The sequence below is a fragment of the Melospiza georgiana genome, chromosome 2, assembly GCF_028018845.1.
Source record: "Melospiza georgiana isolate bMelGeo1 chromosome 2, bMelGeo1.pri, whole genome shotgun sequence".
Lineage (NCBI taxonomy): Eukaryota > Metazoa > Chordata > Aves > Passeriformes > Passerellidae > Melospiza > Melospiza georgiana.
In genome coordinates, this window is record NC_080431.1 from 65,104,091 (window position 1) to 65,121,559 (window position 17,469).

General features: G+C 38.6%; 1 protein-coding gene across 1 annotated transcript in view; it reads right to left on the bottom strand.

Annotated features, from left to right (window-relative positions):
- Positions 1-17,469, bottom strand: part of DDX10 (DEAD-box helicase 10) — a 154,490-nt gene that overhangs the window by 94,915 nt on the left and 42,106 nt on the right. Inside the window, exon 13 of the mRNA XM_058018377.1 lies at positions 12,787-13,249. Within this exon, the coding sequence (XP_057874360.1) occupies positions 12,787-13,249 (463 nt within the window). The remainder of the gene's footprint in view (positions 1-12,786; positions 13,250-17,469) is intronic.

A 17,469-nucleotide genomic window follows, 5' to 3' on the forward strand; every position in this document is an offset into this window, starting at 1 on the left:
CTCCTGTCAGGGTAGCTCGACCCCTTCAGTACAGTTCCAGCCCTCAGAGCCTGAGCCCCTGGCAAAGCCCCAGCGCTGCCCACTGAGCCTCTCACTGCAGCAGGAGCCTGCAGCCAGCACAGCACAGCACAGCCCTGCAGCCCAGCTCCCTCCTCTCCCACCACCTCTGCATCAGCTTGGGAGCCAGCCTCTCACACCAGCAGGAAACATGCCCTTTTCTAGATCCCCTCCTGAGCTCCAGACAGGCAGAAAATCATAACGTAAAATAAAATCTCTTCCAATGTACTTCCCATCCTTTCTTCAAGAAAATATCTGAGGAACTACCTGCCTCTAGATATGACAGTCCAGAAGTTCTAACACTAGAGAATATAATGCGAGGCGAAGGAAATCAGAGATGCCTGAACCCATCCACAGACAAGGAATTCATCAAGCTGAAGACTCATGGGAGCAGGACAAGTGCCATCAGTTTTCAACTACATCCATTACCTCCCATCCCAACAGCAGCCCAGTGTGGATACCATGACCACAGCCCTATCCATTTCAGAGACCACAGCACTCATGCTGCACTAAGTTGCGCATGTAACAACAGAACGATCTGAAATACCTTCTAACTATTATTTCACTAAGAAAAGAAAAAAATGAAAACAACATGCCAGCATTTACATTTCAATGAGATGCTCGTGCTTGATAAAAGACTCAGGCTAAAAATTACATTCCAATTCTCTGATGTTTCTTCACTAAAAGAATTTAATGTTTCTCATACCACTATTTACCAGTTAGTCTCTTTTGGATTTACCCAGTAAATATTCCATTATAACCGTCTTGGTTTTAATCACTAGCAGCTATTCTACATTACATCATCAGATGTTTTAAAAGGGCATTGTTGGTTGTAAGTGCTTCAAAAGTGTTCACCTGAAAAATAAAATATGAATTTATTTTTCCAAGAGAAAAAGAAGATTAGCAGTAACAGAGAAATTTCAAGATTGATTATCTTCAATGACCCACTGAAAAATTAATCTGCACTAAAAAGAGTAAAATACTTCTTGAAAATGTAGAGAAGTCAAAGTAATTTATGTTTTAAATTTCCCATGTTAAAAAGGGATTGTGAAAGTAGAGCCACAAGAACAAAATTGGTTAATGAAAACATAACATTTCCTTCGCTTACAGCACATGCTGATCTTACAACCAGAGATAAAAATTACCTGCAGATGTGATACATTAAATTCTTCTCCTTCTTTTAAGGCTTTCCTTGTTAAGATAATTATAATACTTGAACCAGCAAGGAGCAGAAATGTGACTCAAGTTCACTCAGTCAAAACACAGATCTTCAACTCCCACACCGCCCTTTCCACACCTAAGGAACTATGGGAGGCCATCCAAATTACTTTTGCTAACATTCAGCAACAAATTGTCCATAAACTAAAAGCTGCCTTAATTTGCATTTGCACACTGCATTTTCAATTTATATCATGTCATTCACCTCCTCCATAACATTATCACATTTTCTTCTCACATTCTTCTCTGTGCTAAAATAAAGTCTCTCTTGTAAGGCCAAAGGAGTATTTGCTAGAATATTCTCCACTGCTGTCCTCTTATTATGTCCCCTGTTGTCTTTTTTCTTCAATCCCATACCCACCTCTTCAGTACAACACAAACATATGAGTTAAACCACTGAGAAAAGTTACTAGTTGTGGCAGATTTTACACCTCTTCAGAACTAAAAAGGATGCCTTTTGAAAGGTACACTTATGCAAAATTCAAGTTTTGCATTCAATACAGGAGTGATTGAGTAATACAACATGGTTATAATACCCAGGGAAGTCAGATCAGATGACCACTTCCCTTTACATCTATAAAATGCAACTACTGTAGCACTAAAATCTGTAGAAAAATAAACCACATATCAGTAGAACAGTCAATATTCAAAACTGTGGTCGTGAGCAACACACGAACACATATGCAAATATTACTGCAAAAGGGGTGGTAGAGTAGTATAAGTTTTTATGAAACATGAAGTTAAGAGAGACAGAAACCTGCAGACAGTATCCTGTGGGGTCCTCAAGGGTCAGGTTCTAAAGATGCTTCATGGCTTGTCACGCCCATACACAACTACTGCCTTTCAGCTCAGGTTTCTCACCTTATTCTCCTTTCTCCCTTCAATCCCCTCTTGACCCAATAGCTTCTGTGACAGATACTTACAAAGCCTTCCCTCACAATGTGCCTCTATCTTCAAACACTGTTTCTAAACTGATGTAAAACCTACATGTGCTAGAAACTCCCACGCAGAATGTGTTCCAAAGCTGGAGATGAGTATTTCTTGTCAATCCACTGATCAAAACACACACAAAATTTTAACTTTAGTTTGCAATTATGCTTCCCATCTATATGTCAAGTGTGTCTCAAATTTGAACCTGAATTGGAAACCTCAAGAAACAGGACATGACAAAACACAGTGAAGACTTGTCTTGCAAATACAGTACTCCTCTGTGAGCCAGGACACGTAAACTTTCATGAAACTCCTTGGAAGTTGCTTTCTTCACACGAAGCAGACATCACAGGAAATGACAGCAACAGTTCACACCGAGTTCTTTAGCAGAAATGATGTGATTCTAGGTCAGCAGGCTATTCTCAAAATACACAATGATGAACTACTGATTTCTGCAAGCCCACAGTGAGTTCTTGTGGTTGGAATATAACAGAATCCAGGAAAACATGTGCTTATTGCTTTACAAGCATGTAAATAGCTATGGTTGAAGTACATTTTGGTATTCAGTGCATCTCAATGCAAACAAGCCTCAGATGCAGCTGTCAATACACATTTTAGTACTAACAGCTTGTTCTTCTCTTCCCTTCCATTAAAAAACAAACAAAAAAAAACAAGCAAAAAAAAAACCGCACAAAAAAACACTTGGGAATAACACTGGGATTTTGGGATTTGTGCCCTCACCAGAAGGACCCCTGCTTTGCATTAGTGCAATCTGAAGTATCCAAATGCAAGAATATCACCCACAAGTACAGACACCAAAAATCAGACTAGAATTTTATGTATTTACAGCAGAGGAACAGTTACTGCAAAAACAGTATTTTTCCCAGAAATAAGAGGTATATGCACCTACATGTATATGCATACAGACCTGTGGAGAAACAAACACATACTGTCATTTTATGCTCTGCAAGATGTGGTTTTTGTTGCAAAGCTGCTGGAAAGCTGCTACCACACAGCTGGTGTTTCGTAATTCTCCCACTCTTACTCAGGTAAGAGTCAACAAAAATAAAACATCAACTAATACTAATTTTGCTCAATGTGGAGATTACGGAAACAAGAAAGGCACCTTCAGCAACTCCAGTTTAAAATGAATGGTGTCATTATTAGCTACTCTATTAAATGGGTATAGTCTTGTGTTCCCCTCCCTGAGAACTCACAGCAAGATCTGCATTGCACAAGTACCTCAAACACACTCCTTTTCTACTCTGCTAGCAGGTAAAACCAATTTCAAAAACCACAATACTAGTGGTTTCATGGCTTGACATTGGCTTTTTTCTCCAGTGGCCCACATGCACAGCCTCTCTGCAAGAAGCACAGACAACATTACCACAGAAAATTACCATAAAAAACAGTTTTAAAAAATGCTTTGTGGTCTTGGTCACACAGGGGACCCATCTGAGGGAAATCATACTGCCATTTAGCTCCTCAAAAAGCTTCATGTGTCATTTTGTTTTCCCACTCAAGGTCACCCATCTATGCTTTTTTGAGGGATTTACTAATGCACCTCATGTTCTTGAGGCCTGTTTGCCAGCCATCTCTCTTTGCAAGCACAACCCTATTACTTCACAGAGGTCCATACAGAACATATGGGCCATAAGGAGCAGGCAAAGCAGCTTATCTTGATACACTGAGCATCAGCTAGATGAAGATTTCTAGCAAGAGGAACAAGCACATATGTAGCTCAGGCAAAGGAGAGAAACCACCCTGCACTGAAATACATGGAAAACGACCAGAGGAACAGTGTGATAATGAAGAATGAGAAGACCTCTAAGACTTCCCCACCAGGCTAGTCCGAAGAGATTTATACTTAATTTGTTTTTTACTGAAATAAAGCTAAAGGGTGCAGTCTTAATTGGTTTAATTTCCTTTCACTCATTCAAAGTAATGCTCCTTTGAGAGAATTTTATCCCCAGAGGATGCAGGTACTGCTTTATCCAAGATGGATAGCAAAGAGACCAGGCTGTAAAAAGTGAGAGACTCCATCCCAATTGGGATGCCAACAGTACAGTTCCTCACAGCTGGGACAAACCACAGCCTCATGGAAACATGGAATATCTGCTCCATGCAACTAAGCAGAATTCCTAGCTCCTGGTCAGTCAGTCAGCAGGTGCTATTCCAAAAGAGCATACACATTTTTCCTTTTTAAAATAGCCATTAAATTACAACCTTCAAAATGTCAGTGATAGTGTAATGAATTACCCCAGGACTCACTTTGGTTAATAGCTGATGAATCATCACCCACAAATTTTATTTTCAAATTATCAAACGATTCCATCTGAAAACTACACAGCTCAGACACAAATTCAGAAATGTGCCTCAAAGTATTGTTTAAAATGTGCATGGGTAGTTTGTTAAGCAATGCTTACAGTAGCAGATGTCTGTATCAGAGAAGCCACTCTACAATAAAGAATAATTCTCAAAATTCTAACTTTGCTGACTAATATAGTTAGAAGACTCCAGATACATACTGGATAGCTGGTCTGCATTTTTACAATTTCAGAAAGCATCATTCCTTTAAAAATTAGTGTTGTATAATTTCTAGTAGTATTTAATAATTTTAGCATTCAACTTCCAGAAAACTTATCCAAAATTATGTCATAGTTATAAACATTTCCAATGGCATTGCTCAACAACCATTCAGGGACTAATGATTTTAAAGAAAACTGTGACATTTTAATAGTTTACAAATCCTACATATTTAGAGAATACTGGTCAAAACTAGGCAGATTTAATGCAGAGTATTTTGCTCATTCACCCTTATCTATGAAACTGCTGCAATATATTAAACAAGGCTACAAATCAGTGATAAAGAACAAATAAAACTGAAGATATTAGTGCAGGCTTGAGTAACCTACTAGAAGTATTAAATTAGTAATTAGTAAGATTTTAGTGAAATATTTCAAGTCATACAAGTCATACTCTAATATTTCTTGATATAAAAGACCATGCAACTCTCTCATTCATTTCAGGTCTATTCAACTGAGAGATAAAGCACACACCTCATTTCAGCCTGAATTTGCACCAGATGCTGAAACCTGAGCACGCAAATAATAGCCCAGCCTGCTCAGAGCACTCTGCACTGCATGAATCATCAGCAACCTGAAAAGATTACAGAATAACATAAATTCCTGACTTGGAAGGGACACCCTCAAGGATCAGAATCCAGCTCCTGGCCCTGCACAGGACCATACCCAAGAGTCACACCATGCACCTGAGAGTGCTGTCCAGACGCTTCTGGGACTCTGCCAGGCTGGTGCTGTGACCACTCCGTGGGGAGCCTGTTCCAGTGCCCAAACACCCTCTGGGTGAGGAACCTTCCCCCAATAACCAAATTAAACTTCCCCTGAGACAGATTCAGGCCATTCACTGCTCACCACAGAGAACAGATCAGTGCCTGCCCCTCCTCAATCCTCCACAAGGAAGCTGCAGATGCAACGGGGCCTCATCTCAGTCTCCATGGGCTGAACACACCAAGTGATTTCTACTGCTCCTCAAGTGACTTCTCCTCAAGGCCCTTCACCTTTGTTGCCCTCCTTTGGACACTCTCCCATAGTTTAATGTCTTTTTTATGTTGTGGCACCCAGAACTGCCCCCAGCACTGGAGGTGAGGCTGCCCCAGCCCAGAGCAGAGCAGGACAATCCCCTCCCTTGCCCAGCTGGCCGTGCTGTGCCTGATGCCCCCAGGACAGGGTTGGCCCTCCTGGCTGCCAGGGCACTGCTGGCTCACGTCCAACTTGGCACAGACCAGGACCCCCAGGTCCCTTTGTGTGGCACTGCTCTGCAGCATCGCATTCCCCAGTCTGCCTGTACGTCCAGGGCTGTCCCATCCAGGTGCAGAATCCAGAACTTTCCCTTGTGGAACATTATTGCCCAGCTCTCTCATTTGTTGAGGTCTCTCTACGTGGCCTCTCTGCCTTGGAGGGAGTCAGCAGCTCCTTCCAGTTTTGTACCATCTGGGAACTTGCTTAGTATACCTTCCATCCAGGTTCAAAATTCAGATTGTCACACACCAATTTCAAACCACTTCTGTGAAGTCAGCCACAGAAACACGCTGCCAAACAGCCTCCTCTCCTTAGGGCAGTAAGTGATGTGGTGCTTCAGCAGGTCCCACAGAGGCAAGGCAGCTTGTGAGGCTGCTTCAGGTGGCACATGGAATGAAGGGGTTTAACTCACGGTTTCAGTAGCTGAAACAAAGAGGTGGCACTGCCTGGTTCAGAACTGTGCTACAGTGGCTACTAACTTGTCAACATCCCTTGATCTTGATGGCAAGCAGTACATTTCAGCCAGCTGGAAAAGCCACTGACTTCTGAACAAGTCCCACCAGACCTGGGAAAGCCTATCCTGCCTCAAATCAGACTCCTCAAAGCAGGTTTCCTACTCATCTACCATCTTTCTAGTCCTGATTCCTACTTACAAGAGTAACAAATGCCAAGACGGCAGATTGTGGGCATCAAAAGTACCATTATTCACAGAGGTTCAAAAGCACCCCAACACATTAAATTCTCCACAGAAGCAAAGCCCAGCACATCAGAATTATGTACTCCATAACCTGTGATACAGGAAGCTAGTATCTGTGACAGGGGCAGATATATCAAATACAATTTATAAATATTCATAAAAGTCCCATATTCTTATCCAGGTTTTCAACATGATTCAAGTATTTAGGATGACAGTCTTGAACATATATCCTTAAAGGTTTATATAGCATCCATTTATTTCAAATACACCATTTACCAGTAATTCCAAGACTTCTAATTGTAGATTTTTTAAATTAACCTAAACATCACAGGGATTAGCACAAATTAGCACCTGGAGTGCTGTCTTATAGGTATAAGAAATCTAAAAACTTACAGGGATTTTTTTATAAACTACAGAAGTTCTTAGTAAGCTGGTAAAAATGCAATTGAAATAGAAATCTTTAGAGGGAAATTTGAAGATGCATGTGGAGCCAACAGAAGAGTGCTAAAGCAGCTAACCTGAGAAAGCAATGAAAAAAGTCTAAACCAGTGACTGATCTACAGAGCTGGAGCTCATGTAGGTAATGGGTGTTTACAAGGCACTGCCTGAAAAGCCTCTGCTGCACAGTTTAATCTAGCAAGCAAGTCACGAGTGTTCTACACAAAAATTGTAGTGTCAGGAGAATGAATTATTCTGCAAATCAAAAAAGTAGAAGTTGTCCAAGAAGAGAAGTAAATGGCTTTGCTCTGTCCTTTTTGTAGCTCACAGAAGGAGTCCTGATTAACAGGACTTTTAAAAACTACATAGAATGTAAAACTGGATATCATAAACGTACTTAAAAAAACAAGTCTTAGTTGTATTGAAGTTACTGAAATTGCTTTGAAAGAAAATGTGATTTCTTTAAAATTTTCTATGCAGTTCACAGAATGTGTTCTGTGATGACTGCTCTGCATAAAGAGGCTTGAGGTACCATCAGCAGGTTTCATCTCCATTCATGGGTGATAACTTTTGCTAATACTGGAATCTTGAAGCATTCTGGCTAATATATAAATGTAGGCCTAGTTCACTTGTATGCAAATATTTTGTTCTTCATATAAATTATTACTTGCTGCAATTCAACTAGAAATATATTAGCACTCTCTTACTGGGCTGAGAACCTAAAGCACTTACATTCTTCAGGAAGGAGACTTTATGGTATGTAATGCATCACACTACTGACTTCTATTTAACTTACAAATAAGTAACTTCTCTATTTTCTCTGCCAGACTGCTCACTTTGCAACATGTCTCCAAGGAATTATGCTCTCTTCAGAGCCAGCAGGCTGCCCGGAGCAGCTTTCTTCTCTTGGACACAACACACCGCTACGGCAGGAGCAAAGCAGGCTACCCCTAAGGGAAATGCCACTGCCAGAGCCAGCCAGCTTGTTTCCTTGCTTCTTCCACCCTTTGGGTATTCTTTACCTTGCTGTCCCCTGAAAAGCTTCAAGGAGACAAAGTCAACTGCTTAAAATATATTAATATGAAAGCATAAGAATGATAGCTAGTAAGGGTGGTGAGAAGAATGAGATGTTTCATGTCAAAAAAAGGCAGTATATAAACATAAGAGTGGTGAAAAGCTCTCTCATAACAGGTAACAGGAGGAAAGAAATCCCATTCAGAGAGAAAAGACAGTGTAAGAGAAGCAATCTAGACAAATCACATCTCCCAAAATTAATTTCAATTTCGGTGGAGTGTAACAGGCTTCCTTCTCAACATCACAGAAGAAAATTCCAGGGGACTATGTCCTCATTTTGGTGCATATTACATGATGTTTCCCTGATTATGTCGTATGCAAAGTCCACATTACAAGGAGCTACCACTCTCTGTTTCTTGGTACAGACCCACCCATCATTGTAGTTAGGGAGATTTACCTTTGTCTCATTCTTTCCTGCTGTTATCAATATGTAAATATCCAGGTCATGATATGGCAGTTTATAGTGTCTGCTTCATGTGTTTGAGAGGTTAAGAAAATTTCACTGAATGTAAGAATAATGGATTGCAAGGCAAGCCAGACAGCTTAGACAGAATCACAGCACATAAAATAATTTCCTTCCATAGCCACAGCATTCAAACAGCATGCTCTTCAAGAGCCAGACTAACTCCAAGGAAACTGCAAGTACTATTCAAGACAGCCCCCTGTATGCTTTTGCTTGTTACAGTGTTCCAAGCAGCAATTGTTGAATACACCTGAGAAGTTTTAGGAGTCCATAAAACAAGGGATGGGGAAGCAGGGAGGAAGCCAGAGCAATTCTAAGAATTCAGTAATGTTTCCTCACTAAAACAGAAAATTCAAGAGCAGAAGAGAAGTCTGACAGTATGTAATATGTTTGACAAGTTGACTAAAATTAAAGTATAAACAAAACCAATAAAAATATTATAGGTTTAATCTTAGTTCTCAAAATAAATAACGATAGAAGTTGAACAAGTAGAGCCTTTGAATTGCCAAATGCAAAAAGCAATTTCATAAAATTAGCATTAGAAACAAAGTTTGTAACCAGGGAGTACTTATGGTCTTTGCAACATCAATACTGCTAATACTGTTAAATGCACTTTAAAAAAATAATTTCCATAATGTTAACACAACAGCTAAATACTGCCTATCTGCTAATGGCTCTATGCATATAGATGACCTTCTTTTTATGCATAAGAACACTGTACTTGTCTAAATAAGTCCCATGAGTTAGAACACCAGCTAAAAAACTTGACATATCAAAGTAAAATTCATAAATAGAGCAGCCAGTGACTATCTCTTTAAAAAATGAGCTAGGAAGCTCACAACAAAACTGCAATATCTGCCAAGGTCTTTCAACTTATCCAAGGTTTCTCCCTTTATACAGCAATGCAGAAAACAGATTTTTCTTTTATATGTGTTATCACAAAATGACAGAGACAAAGTACACATGCAGCCAAGGGACACACACCAAGAAAGGGAAAAAGTGAAATTGAGCCACAAGTCACACTGTTAGAAGGATTAACACTGGATGTGTCACACTTCACACCATAACCTCTTCTACAGTTAGGCTGGGTATCGTGTACATTCATCAAAAAAAACCTGTTCTACGAAAATCCCATAAATCCCCTTCAAATCCATCATCAGTTTAAATAACCCCTGCTCTTTTTGACCAGTTCATTTCCCTTGGTACAAAGATGGATGAGCCAACCCCACTTGCAAACAAAGGTCAGGGCTCTACATCAGAGCCAGCCTAACACTTCCCCTTGCTCCTTCTGCCATTGGAGGGAATAGGGTAGAGACAAGGATGAGGAAGCAATGGTGTCTCTAACAACAGCAATTCAAAAACTGAAACTAAACCTAATGTTTCCATTTGCAAAAAATGTCCTGGCGCTCAATAATCACAGCAGGACTGCTTTGGAACTGCTTTTAGGATGAGAAGCCCAAAGCAGGAATAGTGAAATTGCACAATCAATTATAGACATTAAAAGCATAAATGCAAACTGAATTCAGTCTTTGTGGGCATATTCACAAACCCCAAATTAGATAACCACATGCCAGGGTTTGCAAAGGACTCCTATCTTATTTAGCACACAGAACAGATTTTCCAAAAAATCCTCCTAACTAATGCAGCTGACTATACATTCTATGTTCATAGTCCTAGACACTCTGCAGCCTTTCCTAGTACTAATTAATGCAGCAAACTGGTTCCTGAGTCCTTCCTAGAAGGACACTGCAACACACAGCACCAGGAAAACTGCATTCACACTGCTGAGTGCATCTCACACCCCAGAATGCTAATGCTTTAAATATTAATTGATCTGTCTTAATGCAATAATAACCACTTCAGAACTTCTATCCAAGAAATAAAGAAATGGAAAATGGAAAAAAAATAAAAGCTGTTGCACATTATCAATTTCATCTTAACATTGAGAAAATGAGGTGCTGAGTTATGTCAAATAAAAAATGCACAATGCCCAAGAATTTAATGTAATTTCTACTATTTTGCATTTCTATAACAAAACCTTAAAAGTTAATATGGTTAGTGACAGAAAACTTTATTCTCTTTTACTTACTAAAAATAGAATCCTTACATTTAAAGCATTCCACAATTTATCAATAATTTTCACAGTATCATATGGTAATAAACCCCACACTACTGCATGCCTTGATCAAGTTAAGCAGAGTATGCTCTGCATTTTGACTTTCTAAAAGGCACATATTTCACTACTATAGGCATTTCTGCAGGAGTTTATTTAAATATAATTTAAGCTTTGAATGACACATATCTTGAAACTTTCAGTTTGTTTTTTTATTTTCAGCTGCTTAGAAGAGAAACTTAGTATTTTCTTATTATGCCCCCATGTACCAGAGGTGTTAGGTGGTACAAAGTCTTCTGCACTTGCACACCAATCATGAGCTACTAACCCTTACAGAAGTTAATCCACACTTATCACAGAAAATAATGTCTGAGTTACCTGAACATAAACGGTTAGTATGAATGTTTAATGCTGGAAAACTCTTAAAAGGTTAGCCAGTGTGGTTACAAATTACTTTCTAAATCACTTACACTTTTCATAACATTTGTTCTGTTCATTCTTCTACCTCAAACTTTCACCCTTTACCATTTCCTCAACAAAACCTTGCAACATATTAAAAACAGCATGAACTTGCTTGTGTATTTCAGCATGCAAAATTGTAGAAGCAATAAGAAAGCCGTGAGATGATCATTCTTTAAATAAGGCACAGATGCTTTACTCCTCTTTGCTTTTAAAACACAAAGCTCTTTTCCACATAAAACTGAAGTTGATTAATAAATATAAGCTACTGGCAGGCAGTGGCCATGCCTGGGCAGAACCACTCAGGCTGAGAATACCAGGGACAGAAAGTTAACTCTGTTTCCACAGTTCTCAGATGCGACTGCAACCTGTGCCAGCCTCCTCACCGTGGAGAGGAGAGTGCAGGCAGCAGTCAGATCACTGTGCAACTGCTCATCTGTGACAATGACAGCTGATAAAACTAGTTCATATTTCACTACATACCAAAGCAAAGATGCTGCTTATTAATGCAGCTAGTAGGATGACTAGCTTCAAGGTCATGGTAAGTGCCCTGTGGTAAGTAATAGTCCAGAAAAAGAAAGATTTAAAATACCAGTTCGAAAAAAAAAAGCACTTTGCTTAACAGGAGGTTGCCCTTGAATGCATCTAAGTGCAGAAGAAAACCATGCCAAACCAGATGGTTATTTTGCTTGTATCTTTTTACTACAGAAATACAGTTGCTAGCAAAGGATACATCAAAAAAAAAAAAAGAAATTCCAATGTGCACATACCAAATCTGCTCTACAGAAATTACAAAAAAAATTTTAAAAAGCCCCAAAACTCCCCTTCCTGTAACACTGTATTTAAAGACTAAAAGAAAGAAATATTTCTCAGAATACCAAGGACAAAGGAAATCGAAATTATAAAGCTATGCACCAAGGAAATGAAAGATTTACATGAATACTTTCCATAAACCTTTATAGCCATGCCTCACAAGAAACATGTGCTCTTCCCCTCTCTCTTTGATACTGGCTCAATTCTAATAGGAATGGTCCTGTTGAAAGTCATTGTTTGAAGGTTACATTCTTATAAAGATCTTTCTGCTATGATTTCTGTTGGGAAGTGGCTCATTGTGTTTTGCAATTTAGTTCCCAGTGCTATAAACCGTGGTTCAGCATCAAAATTATGACTCAAAGTGGCAGCTATTTAGAGAGGTACAAGCAAATTAGGAAAGGATAAGAATTACAACTGTCACAATTTCCCAGGTTTTCGAGTCACATTATTCATAAATTTAAGTGAGTACAAGGATATTTGTTATGCAGGTAAAACTGTGCTAACAGCATAAAATGATAACAGCTCAGTCACACCACTGATCCTCTGGGAGTATTTATGACCTCTGATACATATGCACACCACGTCTGACTTCAAACAAGTATTCTGCTAAGAGCAGAATTTCCTCTTTTCCTCTCCTCCTTCCTTGGAGCAAGTCCAATAAAAATGATTAAGATTCACAAGCCTTACTGTAAAGCACACTTACCGGTGCTGGATTCTCTTTAGCTTCCACACCAAAAACATCCCGTTGTTTCACTGTCAGCAAATCAAGACCTTCAGTATCGTCCTCGTCATCATCATCATCTTCAAAGAACTGCATGGACTCTGAGTTTGGTCCCCTATTAGGTACATCTTCTTTTTCCTCCTCCTCAGACACTTCTTTCGATTCATCCTCAGACTCACCACTCTCCTCAGCACTTCCACTGGTAACAGAACATTCCTCAGCTTCTTTTCTTCTCTGCTTCTCCTTTGTTTTGTTAACTGATGTTTTTCCACTGAAATTAGTTGCACATTTCTCCACTGCTTCCTCATTTAGCAAGGTGAGGGCATTCTCATTTTGCACTGTCTCCTCCAATGGGTCTGTCCCATTGGCTGCCTCGTTTGCACACAGCTGCTTCTGAACTCTTTGAAGGAATCTCACACGAGGTGCCATTGCAAGACCAAGTGACCTAAAACATGGAATGAACCAAATAAATTTAAAAGGCAGAAACACAAAATTTGACTAAATTAGAAGCTCTCATTGATGGCTCAAGTGATTCAATTTCAATTATGATTCATATTGATACATTTGATCAGCACATTTAGAAAAGTCTAAAATGCAAGTGAACATTGGAAGAGGAGGCAAGATGAAATAACTGAGACCTCTCAAAAACAATTGCAAGCCTCCCAGGAAGGAAAGCAAACAAAGAACCTGGTAAGTTGCAGATAAGAGCCAATTAACTATCTATGATTCACAGTAAAACATGGTGGAAGAAACACCAGTGTAATTTGGTATTGAAAATACATGGATTACATGTCAAGGACTGAGATAACACTGATCTGTCAAGTGTCCTTCACTACTGGAAGTACACCCAGAACATTATTCCCCTGACCTCACAGTGACTGAGAGCAGCAGAACAAACATGGTATGGATGAATGACTAACTGCAGAAAAAGCTAGGGGAGAGACATTTCTCCCTTAAAGGCAATTTCATCTGCTTCCACCTCTCTACAGCAAGGCTTTACCTGCATGGCATACATAACTAACAGTGCCAGCAAAGCTATTATTTTACCCAGTTATGCATGACAATTCAAAGTTATACTAATAAGCATTACACAAAGGGGCAAAAATTGCAGAAAAAGCAAAAATCCTGTCTAGCAAAAAAAGTGGAGAGCACTGCATGGGAACGGATACCTTGACTCCAACAGCCCATATGACTTCACTGTTATTATACCTGACCCTGTCAATTCCAAATGAAAAAAAAAAAAAACAACAAACAAACAAAAAAAACAAACAAAAAAAAAAAAAAAAAAAAAAAACAAACAAACTGCTTTCAGAGTTCATGAGCCATCTCATTAGGTGAATAAAAAATGTGAGGAGACACTGGTACTGGTGCAAGGAACACAGGGAGAACCCATGACACAGAACTGAAAGTAGTACCTGGTGCTTGTACATACACTTAACAAAGGAATAAAGGATTTAACCAAATACAGTGACTACAGGCACCCACACCTGAAAAAGACCAGCCTCTTTCAACTCAAAACATGCACAGCTATACACCAGCTTTCCTCTCAATGCTGTTCAAGTAGATAGCATAATTCTCCAAGTTATAGCACAGGAGAAATATCTAATCCATACTATCCAGCAGAAATGTCATAATAAACAGTTGATTAAGCACCCAAAGATACTGCAGAGCAGCAAGAGTGCACTGTAGGCTCTGGACAGCCTTGAACTTTTAATGGTAGCCAATGGGAAAGGCTAATCAAAAGGAGTGCCCTGCTTAAACAAAAAAACCCAATTGTAATCACAGCTGTGCTTAAACAGGGCACTTTTGGTACCAGCCACAGGTTAAAAACAGACACAAACCCGAACAGCAATCCACAATGTTAGGATAAAGAACAAATATTCCAACAAAGAAAGTTTATTTTTAATGTTAAAATTTTGGTTTAATGTTTCTGATAATTCAGTACTGTTCTACATGCAATTAACAGCAATAACAAAGCAAATAGAATTTTATTTTAAAATATCAAAGGAAGTTTTTATCCAACGTATTTTGCACATTTACTGACAGTGCAGAGGGTAACTCAACACCATTGGGAACTGAAATTGGAGCAACTAGAGATCTTAAACTTGTTTTACTGTTTGACAGTAAACACTAATTACCTTTGCAATGAAATGATGTGTTAAAGTTTGGCCTATTGACTAACTGTAATGGAAATAACCAAACAGCAGATGTAATGCTTCACTGCAGCAGCTGGAAGCCATTCAAACCTGGAATTGGGCCTTAACACCAGGCACAGTAAAACACACATCAAGAGATTGCTGCATTCAATCTCTTCAGCAAGGAGATCGAAGTTGCAAAAATCAAATCATTTAAAAGACAAATGCTTTTTTGCTTTTCCAGATTTCACATTATTCTACATAAAGTATTGCTGTCAAGTGTTGACATAGCAATGCAAGCAGCAATACTGTATGGCAACTACACAATCAGTCCTCACTTCTCTTTCTCAAGCAGACAGGCACAAGGTACACAGGGTTGAAAACTCTGATTTTATCAGAGCTTTTCTTCTACACCTCCAGAGCTAGCATCAAAGATGAGGAATACACATGCATAGAAAAGTCTGACAAGGTGAAAAACTATTCTCTGTTCAGCAAAAGTTACAAAACAGAAAGAGCAGCCCACAATGTGGACAAGACTTCACATCACAGATCTTTTTTTCATTCAAGTATGAAATTTCACTTGCCAGACTGCTGTACTGCACTGATGTCTTACTTTAATAATTGAATAAAATTAATTGTCAGTTAGTCTTGGCAATTTTTTCTTCACTGCTTATCAAGCCTACAAAAAAAAGACTAGTGCTATCAGAATTCAAATTACTTCCAAAAGAATACAGACCTCAGGCAGAAGAGAGAGAAAAGGTCACATTTATTTGGTAAGACAGTAATAGTAGATAAGCTTAGAAAAAGTGTATTAAATAATCCCTCAATACTTTTAATTACATAACTTCTCAAAGAAATATCAGTGTTTTGGTCCATTACTGCCTCTTTTTCATAGTATATTCCAAATGGAGAAAAATCTGGGACAAACAGTCTGGACATTTTACTACTGCTAAAAGCTTCCCCATATTTTAAGATTTGACAGTTTCTTTTGAAACTATTTCTTAATTATTCACCAAATCTATAGTTCAGTCATACTGAAACAACTCAATGTATGAACCAGCCTTTCTTTTCATAAACTACAAACGGCATTATTAGTTCTCAATAATTCATTAGATGCCACTCAGATCATAATCCTACTATGACTGAAGTTGCAAATATTTTTTTACTTTAGTGCAACCATTTCACACACTCATCTGGAATAAGAGATGTGCAAGATTTTCTGATGAAGACAGACAAAAAGCAGGTAAGTTATTTAGTGAGATTTCATAAATCCTAACAGACAACACTAAACACACACTAACACCACAGTGTAGTCTTCAGACTATGGTAGCCTTTAAATGGCAACAACAATTCAGCTGACAAAACAAACAATCCTGTTTCGTATTTTGGTGTGAAATGCAATGACTTCTTAAGAGCAAGCTCTTCTAGAAAGACATTTGAAATCAGTTTCTAAAGACAATACTGAAACCAAGGGAGTATTTCACTGCTATAAATCAAAGTACAGCTGGCAGTTCTATGGATTCAGTTCCTCAGCTGAAACCAAGGTGACTAGACATCAGCATTCCCTAACACTGATTAGGGAATGCATAGAAGTAACTACACAAATCACCTACAATGCTCAAGTACCTTTGTTAATTTAGCAGCAAGTTCACAAGGACTTTCAGGAAATAAATTAAAAGAGTAAAACTGCAAAGAAGTAACACTGTATGACTTTAAGGAGAATACCACTTTTGTTTCCAGTGAATACTGAAGATCAAGCGTCAATTAACCTTTTTCTTAATGAATTTAAATGAATGGTGTAACGGACATAAAATACTGACTCTTCTAAGGCTTGTGAGCTGTGCTTATGCAAAGACCAGGAGTGTGTTTATATTAACATGCTAACTTTGCCTCTACTGGGATAAGAGAAAAACTTGACATCTCTCAACCTTTTAGAAAGACCAAATCTTAGACACTCGAAGCAATATCTATCTTTGCAAAAAACAAATGTAAGACCAGTAAAATTTTTAAATTTTAAGTTTGAAAAATGCTCCTAATTTGCTCCTAGAAGATTACTAGTCCTTTTTACAACATGAGCCAGCTGTAAACTGCTTCAGAACAATTTTACACAAGTTACTGATTTAGCCTGATATTAACTTAGCACATTTACTAAATATAAACATATTCCATTAGTGAACTACTTCAGAATGATGTGAACACATAGAAACACAGCACGGAGATTACTTTTACTGTGGTACAGGTTCAGACAAAGACCTAAAATAGGTTGGAAAAGGTTAAATACTCCCAGAAGCTATTTCAAGAGAAGAAATATGTATTACTTGCCTAGCAATACATGCTACATCCACATTTAACATTTAAAATAGAGGATGAGCAACCATTTGAAAACAGGACACATCAACTGAAAAGACACAAATCTGAACTAACAGGCTATCCAGATGGTCTGATTAACAACCAAAATGAACAGAGAAATTCTGTTTGCTGCGCTATTTACTTTACCAGCCAGCTTTATTCCTCTCCATCAAGGAGTTCA